This window comes from Oncorhynchus tshawytscha, linkage group LG34, assembly GCF_018296145.1.
Source record: "Oncorhynchus tshawytscha isolate Ot180627B linkage group LG34, Otsh_v2.0, whole genome shotgun sequence".
Taxonomy (NCBI): domain Eukaryota; kingdom Metazoa; phylum Chordata; class Actinopteri; order Salmoniformes; family Salmonidae; genus Oncorhynchus; species Oncorhynchus tshawytscha.
The window spans coordinates 12384518-12399211 of record NC_056462.1 but is presented as its reverse complement, the minus strand read 5'-3'; the positions used below and the strand labels follow the sequence as shown (position 1 = coordinate 12399211).

Here is a 14694-nt window from a genome sequence, read left to right as displayed (position 1 = left end):
CCTTACGGGTCAGGCCTTAGTGCTCTTCAGTAAATTCCCCCTCCCTCCCTCCCTCCCTCCCTCCCTCCCTCCCTCCCTCCCTCCCTCCCTCCCTCCCTCCCTCCCTCCCTCCCTCCCTCCCTCCCTCCCTCCCTCCCTCCCTCCCTCCCTCCCTCCTCCGACCAATGTTACATCATCTCCCTGTGTGTGGAGGAGGACAGATGGTGATGGTGGGAGTAGGGCTGCTGCTGCCCCTGAGCCTCTCTAAACCAGCGGTGACATAAGGAGGAGAATGATCCCCCTCTCCTGTCTTTTTCTCTCTCAATTGTTTTCCTTTCTCTCCAGCATGGCCCCTCTGTCCTTCACTGCACATCCCCTCTACCCCCACAGCCACACTGGACTCTGAAGTCCCTCCATTAATCCCAAATGATGCCTAATGCTAAGAAATGGAAGGATTTGTGTTCACTTCTGTTTTCTCACCTAGCTTCAGATGACTTCATCATCATTTGGCATCTTTGTACACCCCATGAAGGGGTACTCATACAAACACCACATTATAAAAACTAAATCACTCATATGCATGTCACTTCTCATTATAGACTTGCAAAACAGAGTCAAAGCCAGTGAGACAATTCTAATCCTTTATGGGTCGTAGTAAAAACATTTCCATCTACATCGACTCATAAGAAACGTCCCAGAGCCCAAGAACCACTTCAAGCCAATTTGTCTTTTAAATCATCTTTACGTCCAGCTTCACTGACCACATTCCATTTGGGTGTATTGATTATTTCATCTTGAGGGAAAGATAGAGAGATCTCTACTTCTACAACCACCACTGGGTCTGTGGTTCCTAAGGTAGTTCTGTAATTGCTGAATGATTTGTGAGGTGCCTGCTGTTTGGGTATCTATAAAGCAGGAAGCCTCGCAGTGGTGTGTGTGTGTCCTGCTCGTCTCATCACTGGTAATGACTTGTAAGCCTGTGTGTCAGCTCCCTGAGGCTATGACTTATTCAGATTGGGACGGGGAGGCAGGCGACAGGGCTTTGTGTGTGTGTGTGTGTGTGTGTGTGTGTGAGTGTTTGAGTGACAAGTGGACGCGTCACTGCAAAGTTAACCCTGGCAGACTGACGCAGATGTCCCCTCTTCACATCCACTGTGTGTGGTGTGTGTGAGAGTGTGTGCATGCGTGCCTATGCCATTGTGTCTGTGCCTTTCAGTAGTCATTCAAAGCCTTGCTCCAGGGGATCCATTGTCTAGTCCTTTAACTCCATTCCCCATCCAAACCCATCAACTTCATCTCTGATCCACGTCACAGACGCATGTTAAAATAACACCTTCCTCTTTAAGGAACAACGTTTCCATCAGGCATGTTCATGATCTCATTTAAATAGTAAACACCCTCTTATAAAACAATATCTTAATAAGGGGGATGTTTATTGTTTCAGTAAAGTACCCTCAGTAATAGCTTAATGGTGCTTGTTCAATTCATCCGTTCAGTGGGAGAGGAAGGGAAATGGATTCTTACTTAAGAGATTCTCCCCAGGAGAGAGTGGAGAAGAGGTCTGACAGATGCTTGGCCCGGGAAACACGCTGCGTTATGATGTTTCCTCGTCCACATTATCAGTGTGTGTGTGTGTGTGTGTGTGTGTGTGTGTTTGTGTGTGAGACAAAGTGAGCTGGTAACACGCTGGCACGCGAAACACACACTACCCCATGTTACACACACACTACCCCCACCCTGTCACGTAGTTTGTCATCGTTTGGCAATGCTACCCTTTGGAATTCATTGGCTTTCAAATATATGTGTTTGACATTGACTGGAATGAAGGCAGTAAATGTATTTATATGAATGCATGAATATATACGTACCATTGTAGTCTCAGCTATGGAGCCAAAGCTGTTGATGAATATGTTGCATGATACATTCACAGGAGGACCTAGACAGAGGAAAATAGCATTAGGAAATATGATATAGCTTCAAAGTAGTTTAAAACATGTAAGCATAGAAACACATATACAGGGATTATTCAATGTCTTTGAGAAACATGGCTCTTCACTTAAACCCCTCCATGAATATTTAAAACTGTGGTTCCATCAAACCCATGCCACGATGGCCTTATACATGATGTAATAAAATAGATCCTTGCACAGCCTTGTAGCCCTGGAGGCATTCATATATCTTAATCTACTTCCCATTCTTGATAAATGATCTATTTTTCCCCTCAAAACAAAATCCATGCTAACCTACAGATGTGGGATCTTAATTTGATCAGCTGTTGCAGGAAAACTTTCCCACAATGCAGGAAATGTAAAACTTGTAGTTCTTCAAATGTGTTTTGTCTCTGCCAAGAAGTTTCCTTTCGTTTGAAAGTTTGTTTCTTAAGTCCTTTGTTGCTGTTGTAATTCATTATTTTCAGTCATGTTTTTTTCCCATCATATTTTGAATAACTTTGTCCTGTGTCACTTTACTTGGACTGCGAAAAGTCATCAGTCAAAAGGAGGGTGTCTTGTCCTGCTCCTGCATTTATCCCACTCATCAGCAACAGAGCATTGTGGTAGGCGCATGTCCGACATCAATTTGTACGCAATTACAATGATAATTCAATATTACATGTCAGGAAATGTTATATAACAAACTATGGTGTAATGGAATGTTTTTGCCTTGTGTTGTAGGTTTTGACACATCATGTAGGTGTCTTAACCAGACATACAATGCAATACATGTCACAACAGGTCTAAATATACAGTACGTGTCATGACAGTGTTATGACAAGTTATGTCAGCTGTTATGACATATTATCATATGGTTATGACCATGTGACAACATGTTATGACGCTGGGTGTCAAGTGAAGTGTTACCAAAATGTCAGACTTGATTTTCCCTTAAGAAAAATGTCTAAACCCCTACAAAAATGTCCATGTATTATAAATCCACACAATAATTCACATTTCCTGTTGCAGCAGGATTATTTCCCTGCTGTAGCAAACTGGCTCAGATTAAGATCCTACATCTGTATCATTGACATCTGACAACATGATGTGCTTTTACAACATTAGCAGTCATTTTCATTTCATAATTTCACATTTTTCCATTCAAGATGATTGGCATGTCTTAAGGACAAAGTCCTTTCACTGTTGCATTACTGTACGTGACCAGCATAGAAACTGTGGCCATGCTTTCTACACTACAATAGAAACAGCAATACACTTGGAGCAGCATATACAGTGATGTCAGTAAGTGGTTAGTGCATGTAAAATCATACATGACAGGTATATTTTTTTCCTAGGAGTCTAGTTGTCAAGCAGAGCCGGGCGATCCGTATTCCCGTGGCTTTCTGCGTTCTGTGACACTGTCATCGACAATGATGACAAAAGGAGAGATAAGGGAGAGTGTGGGTTTTTCACTTTGCTGTGTGTGTGTGTGTTTCTCTCTGCCGGTCCAACTGAACACTCCACTGACCACTCCATCCCATTTCCCCTTCCTGCTCAAATGTGTGGATGGATGTGGCCACATGTGGCAACCACAACTGATAGATCACATACCCTGTCGATGGTCCTATTTTTCAGCTGAATCCCAATTTGATTGGCTAACAAACCCTTCTCTAGACCATGGCCTTATCACAAGCATCCTATCATGGACACTTTCTTTACTCATTGTATTGAACATGGCCTACATGATGTCAATCAGGACAGCTCAGAACAGAGTGTGATGGCAAGCTTTCGTGGACGGCCTTCTACTCCTACTTCTTTTTGGGTAGTCACGACAACTCCAATCTGACTCGTATCCCTGTGTTTGCCAAGCTAAAAAGTGACAAACAGAAACAGAACGTGTCTTTTACTTCCAGACAGACCATTCTGCTAACTCCCATTCCAATGCCAGGCCTCTGCCATGAGAGACAGGGCCAGGGCTGGAGGCAGTCGGACCCTGGGCCTGGCCAGCAGTATGGTAAACAGTAGAACTGAGGGGACCTCTTGGCTAAACGGGAGAGTAAACACCGTCTGTTCTGACTCCATTTTAGGAGCTGTTCAGCAGCTTAACGGCCTCAGTCAGCAGCTAACGGCCACCTGACGTTGTGATGTTGCATGTTACTTGTAAGACGGTACATAACGAAAGGATTTTGGGGGTGATATGGAAACTTTATTCTGGAAAGTATTATTGTGGATATTCATGTAAATATGTTCCATCAGTCGATGAACCGAGGATGAACCGACTTGCTCATTGGGTAAAGAGGAAAGTTACATTTAATGTTTGGCCTGAATTTAACTTGTAACTGCCAGTTCTACCGTTGGCCAGAAACAAACTGTAGGCCCATACTGTACCTTTAAAGTTGGGTCTAATTCTGGCATCGTAGCCAGAGGTTCTCCCCATGAGTTTGTCCAAGAAGTCGGAGGGTGACGGAGGATGCACTGCTCTCCCCCGAGGACTCTCTGGCTCTTTAGACGCCACCAGACTAAAAGGAGAGAGAGAGAGAGAGAGAGAGAGAGAGAGAGAAGAGGCACACAGAGAAAATACAGACTTTAGTGAAATGTGCAGCAGAGGTAACCCAGGCCATTAATGTACACACGAACACTAATGTCCCCTGACATCATAATGCATATTCAGGACTTCTCTTTTGTGGCCGAAGTAGAGGCTGAAGAAATGTATTTAGATTCCCAAAGAGAGAAGGAGAGGGGTAGAGAGAGGGAGGGAGAGAGAGAGAGAGAGAGAGAGATGGAGAGAGAAAGAGATAGTGAGGGACAGGTGGAAAAAGAGAGATTAAGACAGAGTGGCTGACCAGACAGATATAGGAACCATCTAATATTGAATGTGTGTGTTAATTATAGTTCCTCTCGCAGGACTTTCCCTGTATCAATACAATAAAAGGCTCTATATGTTGCGGTATCATTATAGCAAACCTCAATCTGTTAATTTAGATACAACAGCTGAATATAACAGGGGTCTTTCGTGGCACCAATAACGCTCCATACTAAATATTTGAACATGGCTGAAATATAAATAGCTGTCGATATGAATTTCCTAAAGGCACAAAACGAAAAGGTTAAAAATACATTTGATACGGCATCCTAGACATCCACTAAAAGTCCTTATTCATTATCCAGAGAGAAGCTCAGGGGAGGACACGCTTATTTACCATGCATTGGATTGGGACCCGTTGTCTAATGTTGTTCCCTGTATTGCTAAACCCCAATCCCTGAGAGAATGCCTGGGTAACTCATCAAATATGCTCAAGTACTTTGTGCTATAGCCCAGAGCAAACAGCATACACAACCCTCATCTTGTCTTTTTAGACAGAGTTTTGGCATGGGGATTTGAAAACATACAAAATAAAAAAAAAAAAAAGACAAGATAGCTTTGCAAAAAAAAAAAAAAAAAAAAAAAACTGTTGACAGCGAGAGGACCAAAACATAAACAGTGATTAAACTCCAAGATTCTCTTCCTCCCTAGCCCATCACAATGCCAGCACAACGATCCTCCATCAAGTATTTATTCACAGCTGTCAACCCACGTTGGCAGGGAAAGTCAAACCCTGCTAGAGGGAGGGACTGCGAGACTGCGAGTCATTATGGTATAGCCCCGATAGCCCAATGACTAATTAAAACATCAAAGTCTGGGATCTTCTCGCTCTTTCTCTCTTCTAAGGAAAATTACAGGTAGTAGAAGAATATAAAGTCTTCTCGTAAGTGAGCTGGGCCCGTGTAGGCATGATTAAATAATGTGAGCCACAATACAGACAGCCTCCGTTTCTTATTTCATCCCCTATTTTCACGTGTTGGTTCGGTAGCTCCCAGCGGTATCCGTACATGTATCCTGCTGTGACTCCACCCCCTTTGCTTTAAGCAGACACAGCATGTAGTTGCCTCTCGCTCCCCCAGTGGATTACATGTTAGACGGTGCTACCGGTGCTCTCTTTAAGCCCTTACACCTGGGACAAGGCAAGCAGTTTTTTCCTGGAAAGTGGTAAAAATCAGTTGTGCTTTAAACCTGGTTATTGGAGACCCCCAGGGTGAACAGGTTATGTTCCTGCCTTGCACTAAGGCTGCGTCGACACAGGCAACCTGATTCGGATCTTTTTTTCCCCACTAATTGGTCTTTTGACCAATTAAATCAGCTCTGAAAAAGATCTGACGTGATTGATCAAAAGACCAATTAGTGGAAAAAGATCAGAATTGGGCTGCCTGTGTAACCAGACCTTCTCATCGGATACAAATACAGACAATGAAAGTGACAGTAAAATAGTTTTAAAATATCAAACATTCATTTTCAAATTGCATGACCACATAACATAGCTTCCTTACGACTAAGTAGGATGTAAGTGGTGTGAAATCTTACACTGTCCGACTTCACAGAGACATCTAGACTGACTCATTCCAGTGTTAGAAACCAGCGGTGGGCATAATGCCCTGCTGTCTGCATGCCGTGGACAAAACAAAAACAAGCTGGTTGAAAATGAAAACAATAATTACCAAAGGGGATTTAGGTCAAGAAGAACAACATTTTCCCCCGGCTGAATATACAATATGAAAAGGGGAAACATTTGGAACATTTGGAACAAACAAAACGTTGCCAGCCTTAATGAACTCAAAAGAACCACACATACGGAACAGTACGGCAACGGAACGTCATTGGTCAATTTCACATGGCCTCAATTGTGAAATATAATTTGTGCTCAGTTACCAGTTATAGTGTACATGAACACTTATATGCCATGAAATTAAAAATAGTTTTTTCCTGGTCGGGTCACGGGGTCAGGGAAAAATTAGGGCACAAAGTAGGGATAGACTTTTACAGCTCTAATGATAAGCCACAGAAAACATTCCCAAAATGCTATTATTTTCATATTCCACATACTCCAATACTGATATTATTTAAATCAAAGTTTATCAAATCAAACTTTATTTGTCACCTGCGCCGAATACAACGTGTGTAGACCTTACCGTGAAATGCTTACTTACAAGCCCTTAACCAATAGTGCAGTTCAAGAAAGAGTTAAAATATTTACCAAATAAACTACAATATAAAATAATAAAAACACAATAAAATAACAATAACAAGGCTATATATAAGGGGTACCGAGTCAATGTGCAGGGTACAGGTTAGTCGAGGTAATTTGTACATGGAGGTAGGGGTGAAGTGACTATGCAGAGATAATAAACAGCGAGTAGCATCAGTGTAAAAACGAATGGGGGGCTCAATGTAAATAATCCGGTGGCCATTTGGTTAATTGTTCAGCAGGTTTTAGAAGCTGTTAAAGAGCCTTTTGGTCACAGAGAAAACAGTCTATGACTTGGGTGACTGGAGTCTGACAATTTTGGGGGATTTCCTCTGACACCGCCTAGTATATAGGTCCTGGATGTCAGGAAGCTTGGCCCCAGTGATGTCCTGGGCCATACGCACTACCCTCTGTAGCACCTTGTTACCATGCCAGGCGGTGATGCAACCGGTCAGGATGCTCTCGATGGTGCATAACTGTATAACTTTTTGAGGATCTGGGGACCCATGCCAAATCTTTTTAGTCTCCAGAGGGGGAGAAGATGTTGTCGTGCCCTCTTCATGACTGTCTTGGTGTGTTAGGACCATGATAGTTTGTTGGTGATGTGGACACCAAGGAACTTGAAACTCTCAACCCGCTCCACTACAGCCTTTTCCTATAGTTATGTAGTCCACAATCAGCTCCTTTGTCTTGCTCACATTGATGGAGAGGTTGTTGTCCTGGCACCACACTGCCAGGTTTCTGATCTCCTCCCTATAGGCTGTCTCATCGTTGTCGGTGATCAGGCCTACCACAGTTGTGTCGTCAGCAAACTTAATGATGGTGTTGGAGTCGCGTTTGGCCACGCAGTCGTGGATGAACAGGGGGTACAGGGGGGGACTAAGCACACACCCCTGAGGGGCTCCAGTGTTGAGGATCAGCAAAGCAGACGCGTTGTTGCCTACACTTACCACCTGGGGGCGGACCGTCAGGAAGTCCAGGATCCAGTTGCAGAGGGAGGTGTTTAGTCCCAGGGTCATTAGCTTAGTGATGAGCTTTGTGGGCGCTATGGTGTTGAATGCTGAGCTGTAGTCAATTAACAGCATTCTCACATAGGTGTTCCTTTTGTCCAGGTGGGAAAGGGCAGTGTGGAGTGTGATTGCGATTGCATCATCTGTGGATCTGTTGGGGCGGTATGCGAATTAGAATGGGTCTAGGGTATCCGGGAGGATCCTGTTGCTCTGAGCCATGACCAGCCTTTTAAAGCACTTCATAGCTACTGATGTGAGTGCTATGATTTAGGCATGTTACCTTCACTTTCTTGAGCACAGAGACAATGGTGGTCTGTTTGAAAGGTATAACAGACTCGGTCAGGGAGAGGTTGAAAACGTCAGTGAAGACACTTGCCAGTTGGTCTGCGCTTGCTTTGCCTACAAGTCCTTGTAATCCGTTTGTCCCTGCGCCTTTGTGAATGTTGACCTGTTTAAAGGTCTTGCTCATATTGGCTACCGAGAGAGTTATCACACAGTAGTCCAGAATAGCTGGTGCTCTCATGCATGCTTCAGTGTTGCTTGCCTCGAATCGAGCATAAAAAGGCATTTATTTTGTGTCACTGGGCAGCTCGCGGCTGGATTCAATCTTACTCCTGTATTGACACTTTGCTTGTTTCATCACATACACAGTTTACAGCAGGTATAAATGGTGCAGTGAAAAGCTAACTTGCAAGCTCCCTCAACAGTGCAGTACAAATGTCAATAACGTTAATAATCAAAAGTCAAGTTAAGAAAATAACAATACTTATGTCGTGCAATAAAAATGCAAATTAATTACTTAAAAATCATACAATGTGATTTTCTGGATTTTTGTTTTAGATTCTGTCTCTCACAGTTGACGTGTACCTATGATACAAATTACAGACCTCTACATGCTTTGTAAGTAGGAAAACCTGCAAAATCAGCAGTGTATCAAATACTTGTTCTCCCCACTGTAGTTCCTATACATAGTGTATACAGTAGCTTATAGTTATAACAAGACTCCCATTGACCAGCTGTGACATCACTCCTCAGCCTCTGCTAACAACGATAGGTCAAAGGTCACTATAAGCAATTAGGATTAAGCCTAAATTGCGGATTAACCCTGACTTGCCTAGTTAAATAAAGGTTAAATAAACTTACAAATAAAAAAAATGAGAAGAGCCCTGGAGTATGCGTGTGTGGATATCTTCATGTGTCTTTTTGCACATGTGTGTGTGAGACCTGGTTGTATGTGTGGGGAGGGGGAGAAAGCAGAACGAAATGTTCCAGTATTATAGCATTACTCCATTCCGAGTGTCCAGAGCTGTGCCCTAGCCGGGGCCCGAGAGCCCCCAACCCACTTACCTCAGCAAGGATCGGCTGAGTGACGTATGGATTTATAGTACCTCGTCCACATTATCTTACTTCACTCTTTCTGTCCGTTCCAGTTGTACTGATTACATATAGCCTGGCTCCTTGTTTCTAATTATCAAGAGAGCAGAAATGCAGACTGGCACCCAGGCTAGATTACATCATGTTTATCAAGGAAACAACCGTTGAATGGATAGTTCAGGCAAAAATCGTACCTTAAGATGTGTCTACAGCCCTATAATGATAGGCAGAAGTTTGCATCCTGTAGCTCCAACTCCAAAAAGTTCTGGGACACTGTGAAGTCCATGGAGAACAAGAGCACCTCCTCCCAGCTGCCCACTGCACTGAGGCTAGGTAACACAGTCACCACCGATAAATCCATGATTATCGAAAACTTCAATAAGCATTTCTCAACAGCTGGCCATGCCTTCCGCCTGGCTACTCCAACCTCGGCCAACAGCTCCGCCCCCCCGGCAGCTCCTCGCCCAAGCCTCTCCAGGTTCTCCTTTACCCAAATCCAGATAGCAGATGTTCTGAAAGAGCTGCAAAACCTGGACCCGTACAAATCAGCTGGGCTTGACAATCTGGACCCCCTATTTCTGAAACTATCCGCCGCCATTGTCGCAACCCCTATTACCAGCCTGTTCAACCTCTCTTTCATATCGTCTGAGATCCCCAAGGATTGAAAGCTGCCGCAGTCATCCCCCTCTTCAAAGGGGGAGACACCCTGGACCCAAACTGTTACAGACCTATATCCATCCTGCCCTGCCTATCTAAGGTCTTCGAAAGCCAAGTCAACAAACAGGTCACTGACCATCTCGAATCCCACCGTACCTTCTCCGCTGTGCAATCTGGTTTCCGAGCCGGTCACGGGTGCACCTCAGCCACACTCAAGGTACTAAACGATATCATAACCGCCATCGATAAAAGACAGTACTGTGCAGCCGTCTTCATTGACCTTGCCAAGGCTTTCGACTCTGTCAATCACCATATTCTTATCGGCAGACTCAGTAGCCTCGGTTTTCGGATGACTGCCTTGCCTGGTTCACCAATTACTTTGCAGACAGAGTTCAGTGTGTCAAATCGGAGGGCATGCTGTCCGGTCCTCTGGCAGTCTCTATGGGGGTGCCGCAGGGTTCAATTCTCGGGCCGACTCTTTTCTCTGTATATATCAATGATGTTGCTCTTGCTGCGGGCGATTCCCTGATCCACCTCTACGCAGACGACACCATTCTATATACTTTCGGCCCGTCATTGGACACTGTGCTATCTAACCTCCAAACAAGCTTCAATGCCATACAACACTCCTTCCGTGGCCTCCAACTGCTCTTAAACGCTAGTAAAACCAAATGCATGCTTTTCAACCGATCGCTGCCTGCACCCGCATGCCCGACTAGCATCACCACCCTGGATGGTTCCGACCTTGAATATGTGGACATCTATAAGTACCTAGGTGTCTGGCTAGACTGCAAACTCTCCTTCCAGACTCATATCAAACATCTCCAATCGAAAATCAAATCAAGAGTCGGCTTTCTATTCCGCAACAAAGCCTCCTTCACTCACGCCGCCAAGCTTACCCTAGTAAAACTGACTATCCTACCGATCCTCGACTTTGGCGATGTCATCTACAAAATGGCTTCCAACACTCTACTCAGCAAACTGGATGCAGTCTATCACAGTGCCATCCGTTTTGTCACTAAAGCACCTTATACAACCCACCACTGCGACTTGTATGCTCTAGTCGGCTGGCCCTCGTTACATATTCGTCGCCAGACACACTGGCTCCAGGTCATCTACAAGTCCATGCTAGGTAAAGCTCCGCCTTATCTCAGTTCACTGGTCACGATGGCAACACCCATCCGTAGCACGCGCTCCAGCAGGTGTATCTCACTGATCATCCCTAAAGCCAACACCTCATTTGGCCGCCTTTCGTTCCAGTACTCTGCTGCCTGTGACTGGAACGAATTGCAAAAATCGCTGAAGTTGGAGACTTTTATCTCCCTCACCAACTTCAAACATCAGCTATCTGAGCAGCTAACCGATCGCTGCAGCTGTACATAGTCTATTGGTAAATAGCCCACCCATTTTTACCTACCTCATCCCCATACTGTTTTTATTTATTTACTTTTCTGCTCTTTTGCACACCAATATCTCTACCTGTACATGACCATCTGATCATTTATCACTCCAGTGCTAATCTGCAAAATTGTAATTATTCACCTACCTCCTCATGCCTTTTGCACACATTGTATATAGACTCCCCCCCTTTGTTTTCTACTGTGTTATTGACTTGTTAATTATTCCATGTGTAACTCTGTGTTGTCTGCTCACACTGCTATGCTTTATCTTGGCCAGGTCGCAGTTGCAAATGAGAACTTGTTCTCAACTAGCCTACCTGGTTAAATAAAGGTGAAATAAAATTTTTAAAAAAATAAAAGAATCCACAACAATCCATTGTGAACACCTGCCACAGCCAGGAGCTAGCATAATTAGCATTGTGGACACCTGCCACAGCCAGGAGCTAGCATAATTAGCATTGTGGACACCTGCCACAGCCAGGAGCTAGCATAATTAGCATTGTGGACACCTGCCACAGCCAGGAGCTAGCATAATTAGCATTGTGGACACCTGCCACAGCCAGGAGCTAGCATAATTAGAATTGTGGACACCTGCCACAGCCAGGAGCTAGCATAATTAGCATTGTGGACACCTGCCACAGCCAGGAGCTAGCATAATTAGCATTGTGGACATCTGCCACAGCCAGGAGCTAGCATAAATAGCATTGTTAAAATTAATGAATGTAAACACCGGCACCGATGTTAGCGAATCTGCAATTGCAAGCTGAAACTTCCTAAAAAAAACCTGTTAAACTAAGTTTGGTAGCTGGTGGAATTTGCAGGGATTTTTATCGTTCAGACTGCTGAAATAATCGCTGGAATTTTGTCACTCGTAACTGGAACGATTTCCTTATGTTGACTCACAGCCGCATCTCTTTCTGTTCGCTGTAACATGGACAATAAAGTTGTATTATACTGTATTGTATTCCACTGGGCACTCAGATGCAGATTGATTACCAGCTGTGAATAAACTCACCCGTGGCTTGATGGAGCATTGGAATATTCTGGAATTCTCGCGGTGAAGAAAACATGAACAGATCCTTCGCCAGTGGCAGACGTCAACAATGGATTACTGTGGATTCTCTCACTATGGGCCTTCAGACACATCTTAAGGTAAAGGGTAATAGCCCCCAAATATAGATGTTGCCTGAATTGTCCCTTTAACCTCCAGCTATGAGATTCCCCTACGTTTGATCCCAATCCAAGATCTTTATTCCAGCCCCATCTCAAACCAGCCCCACAATGAGCCATTGTAAGTCCAACTTGTCCCAACTTGACTTTGTGCTGGAGTTAGTGTCTGCAGGGGGAAAGCTGAAAGACTTTGAAAGACTCTTGAAGGAGGACAGGGACATGATATCTGCCAGAACCTATCCTTATACACAGAAAGACTTAACAACAGTACACAAGAAAAATTGTCCTGAAGGGTACAAACTAACATCAATTAAATTGAACATATAAATATTGAGGTCACTGCCTACTGTGCAACCCCACTACATGGTGAATCTCCTCCTGGTTTGACAGATAAGATCTCTGCTCTCTGAATAAACCAGTAATAGGAGACTGTCTTTACGCTGAATACAGGAGAAATTCCTAAATACTTTCACATTACTCAGCACCAGTGTTACCTATGAGGACATGGGGAATTTGCATATTTATTCCTTGTGGCAGAAGATACTGAGGGAAAATGTATACTGAGTAATGCTGAGAGAGCTACAATATGTCTGACATGGGGGTTTGGGCTGGACGCATCTGGCGCCCTGATGATGGCGATAGAGAGACTACTGACAAGGCCTCCTGAGGCAGCAAGTAACCTCCTTGACTGGGGTCTCACTCGTGGAGCTCCATGACAGTGACAGACAGGGTCTTTTGAGGAGCTCTGGTGTCAGGCACCATGACAGGCTTAAGCCTCTCCTCAGGGTCCCATAGTGCCCTCGTCTCACCCAAAGAAAAGCTCTGCTGTGATTCATAATCCTCCAGGGAGATCGTTGTCAGGCCAGTGTCCCTCTATCCTTCCATCCATCCTTCCACAGTGTAGTCTAGAGCCAAAGTTTTAGTCCATCCGCCATCTCCCAAACAAACAAGGAGCACTCTGGGAAAAAAAACTTCCAGCAGCAGGCAGACGAGGCGAGCCATAGAGATAGGAGGGACAGTCGTCATGGCAACTCTGTCCTGGCCGCTGGAGCGTCCAGCTGCAACCGCGGTGGTCGACGGAGCGGAGTGGTAGGTCGCCGGTGTCGGGTTATGCTTTTGTGAACCAAACCAGCTGATTGAACAGACCGAGTAAGAGAACTGTTTAAAACACAGCAATCCTCATGGGATTCTTCTCAGTTTGGTAGAGAAAATGTCTCATAATATAGAACAGTCACACAGAATGGATAAAGAACAGCCCCAGTTTGGTTATTGAACAGTCACAGATTGGATATAGAACAGTAGCAGAATGGACTTAAATGAACCCTTCTGGCTCAAAGACGCTCCATAATTGGAAATAATATTCAGTTCAAAGTCCTTGTTTGTCTGAAGCTTGCAGTCTACTATACATCAGCGGAAGTATAGTAAACAAGCAAAAAAAATACACAGACCAATATTCTTATGCACACACATTTGGGCCCCCCCGTGGTGTCAAGGTTACATCCAGACGCTATGGCTCCCTAACGGGGATAAAAAAGTGTCACACTGACAGAGAGAGAGGGAGGGAAATAGAGGAGGCACAGGATGAGAGATTGAGAGTGCTTCCCTGCCTTTCCTCCCCTCTTCCCACCTTCTTTCACTTACTTCCTCCCTCCCTCTCTCTCTTTCTCTCTCTCAACCTCTCTCCCTCCATCCCAACTTCCACATCCCTCTTTTCTTCCCTGCCCCCCTCCCTCCTTCCTCCCTCCCTCTCCTCTTTCTCTCCCTTTTCATCTCTTTGTTCTCCCACCTTCCAGTTCCTCCCTCCATCCCTCTCTCCTCCCCAGCTGCTTGGAGGCGTGGCAGAGAGGCTGGCTGATGGGGATGCGAGTCAGACGAGCTGAAGCGTTCAGGAGTGTGGAGATGGGGGAGGGAGGGGGAGGGACGTGGAGGAACGGTCGAGCGGACGGCTAAGTGAGATTAACTGATAGCAACAGCGTGCAGCCCAGCTATGAGAGAGAGAGGGAGAGGGAAGAGATGGAGGAGGATGAGGGTTTAACTGACAGATAGCTATACACCCTGCATCCCAACAGTGACCAATAGGCCAGACAGAATTGCACTTACAATATTGAATAAT

The 14694-nt window shown here is 44.8% G+C and overlaps 1 protein-coding gene across 1 annotated transcript in view; it reads right to left on the bottom strand.

The window, feature by feature from the left end:
* The window catches only part of LOC112232019 (glycine receptor subunit alpha-3-like), a 100506-nt gene that overhangs the window by 48022 nt on the left and 37790 nt on the right, over nucleotides 1-14694 (bottom strand). Inside the window, exons 2-3 of the mRNA XM_024398815.2 lie at nucleotides 4299-4429; nucleotides 1848-1915 (exon numbers count right to left, since the gene is read on the bottom strand). Of these exons, the coding sequence (XP_024254583.1) occupies nucleotides 1848-1915; nucleotides 4299-4429 (199 nt within the window). The remainder of the gene's footprint in view (nucleotides 1-1847; nucleotides 1916-4298; nucleotides 4430-14694) is intronic.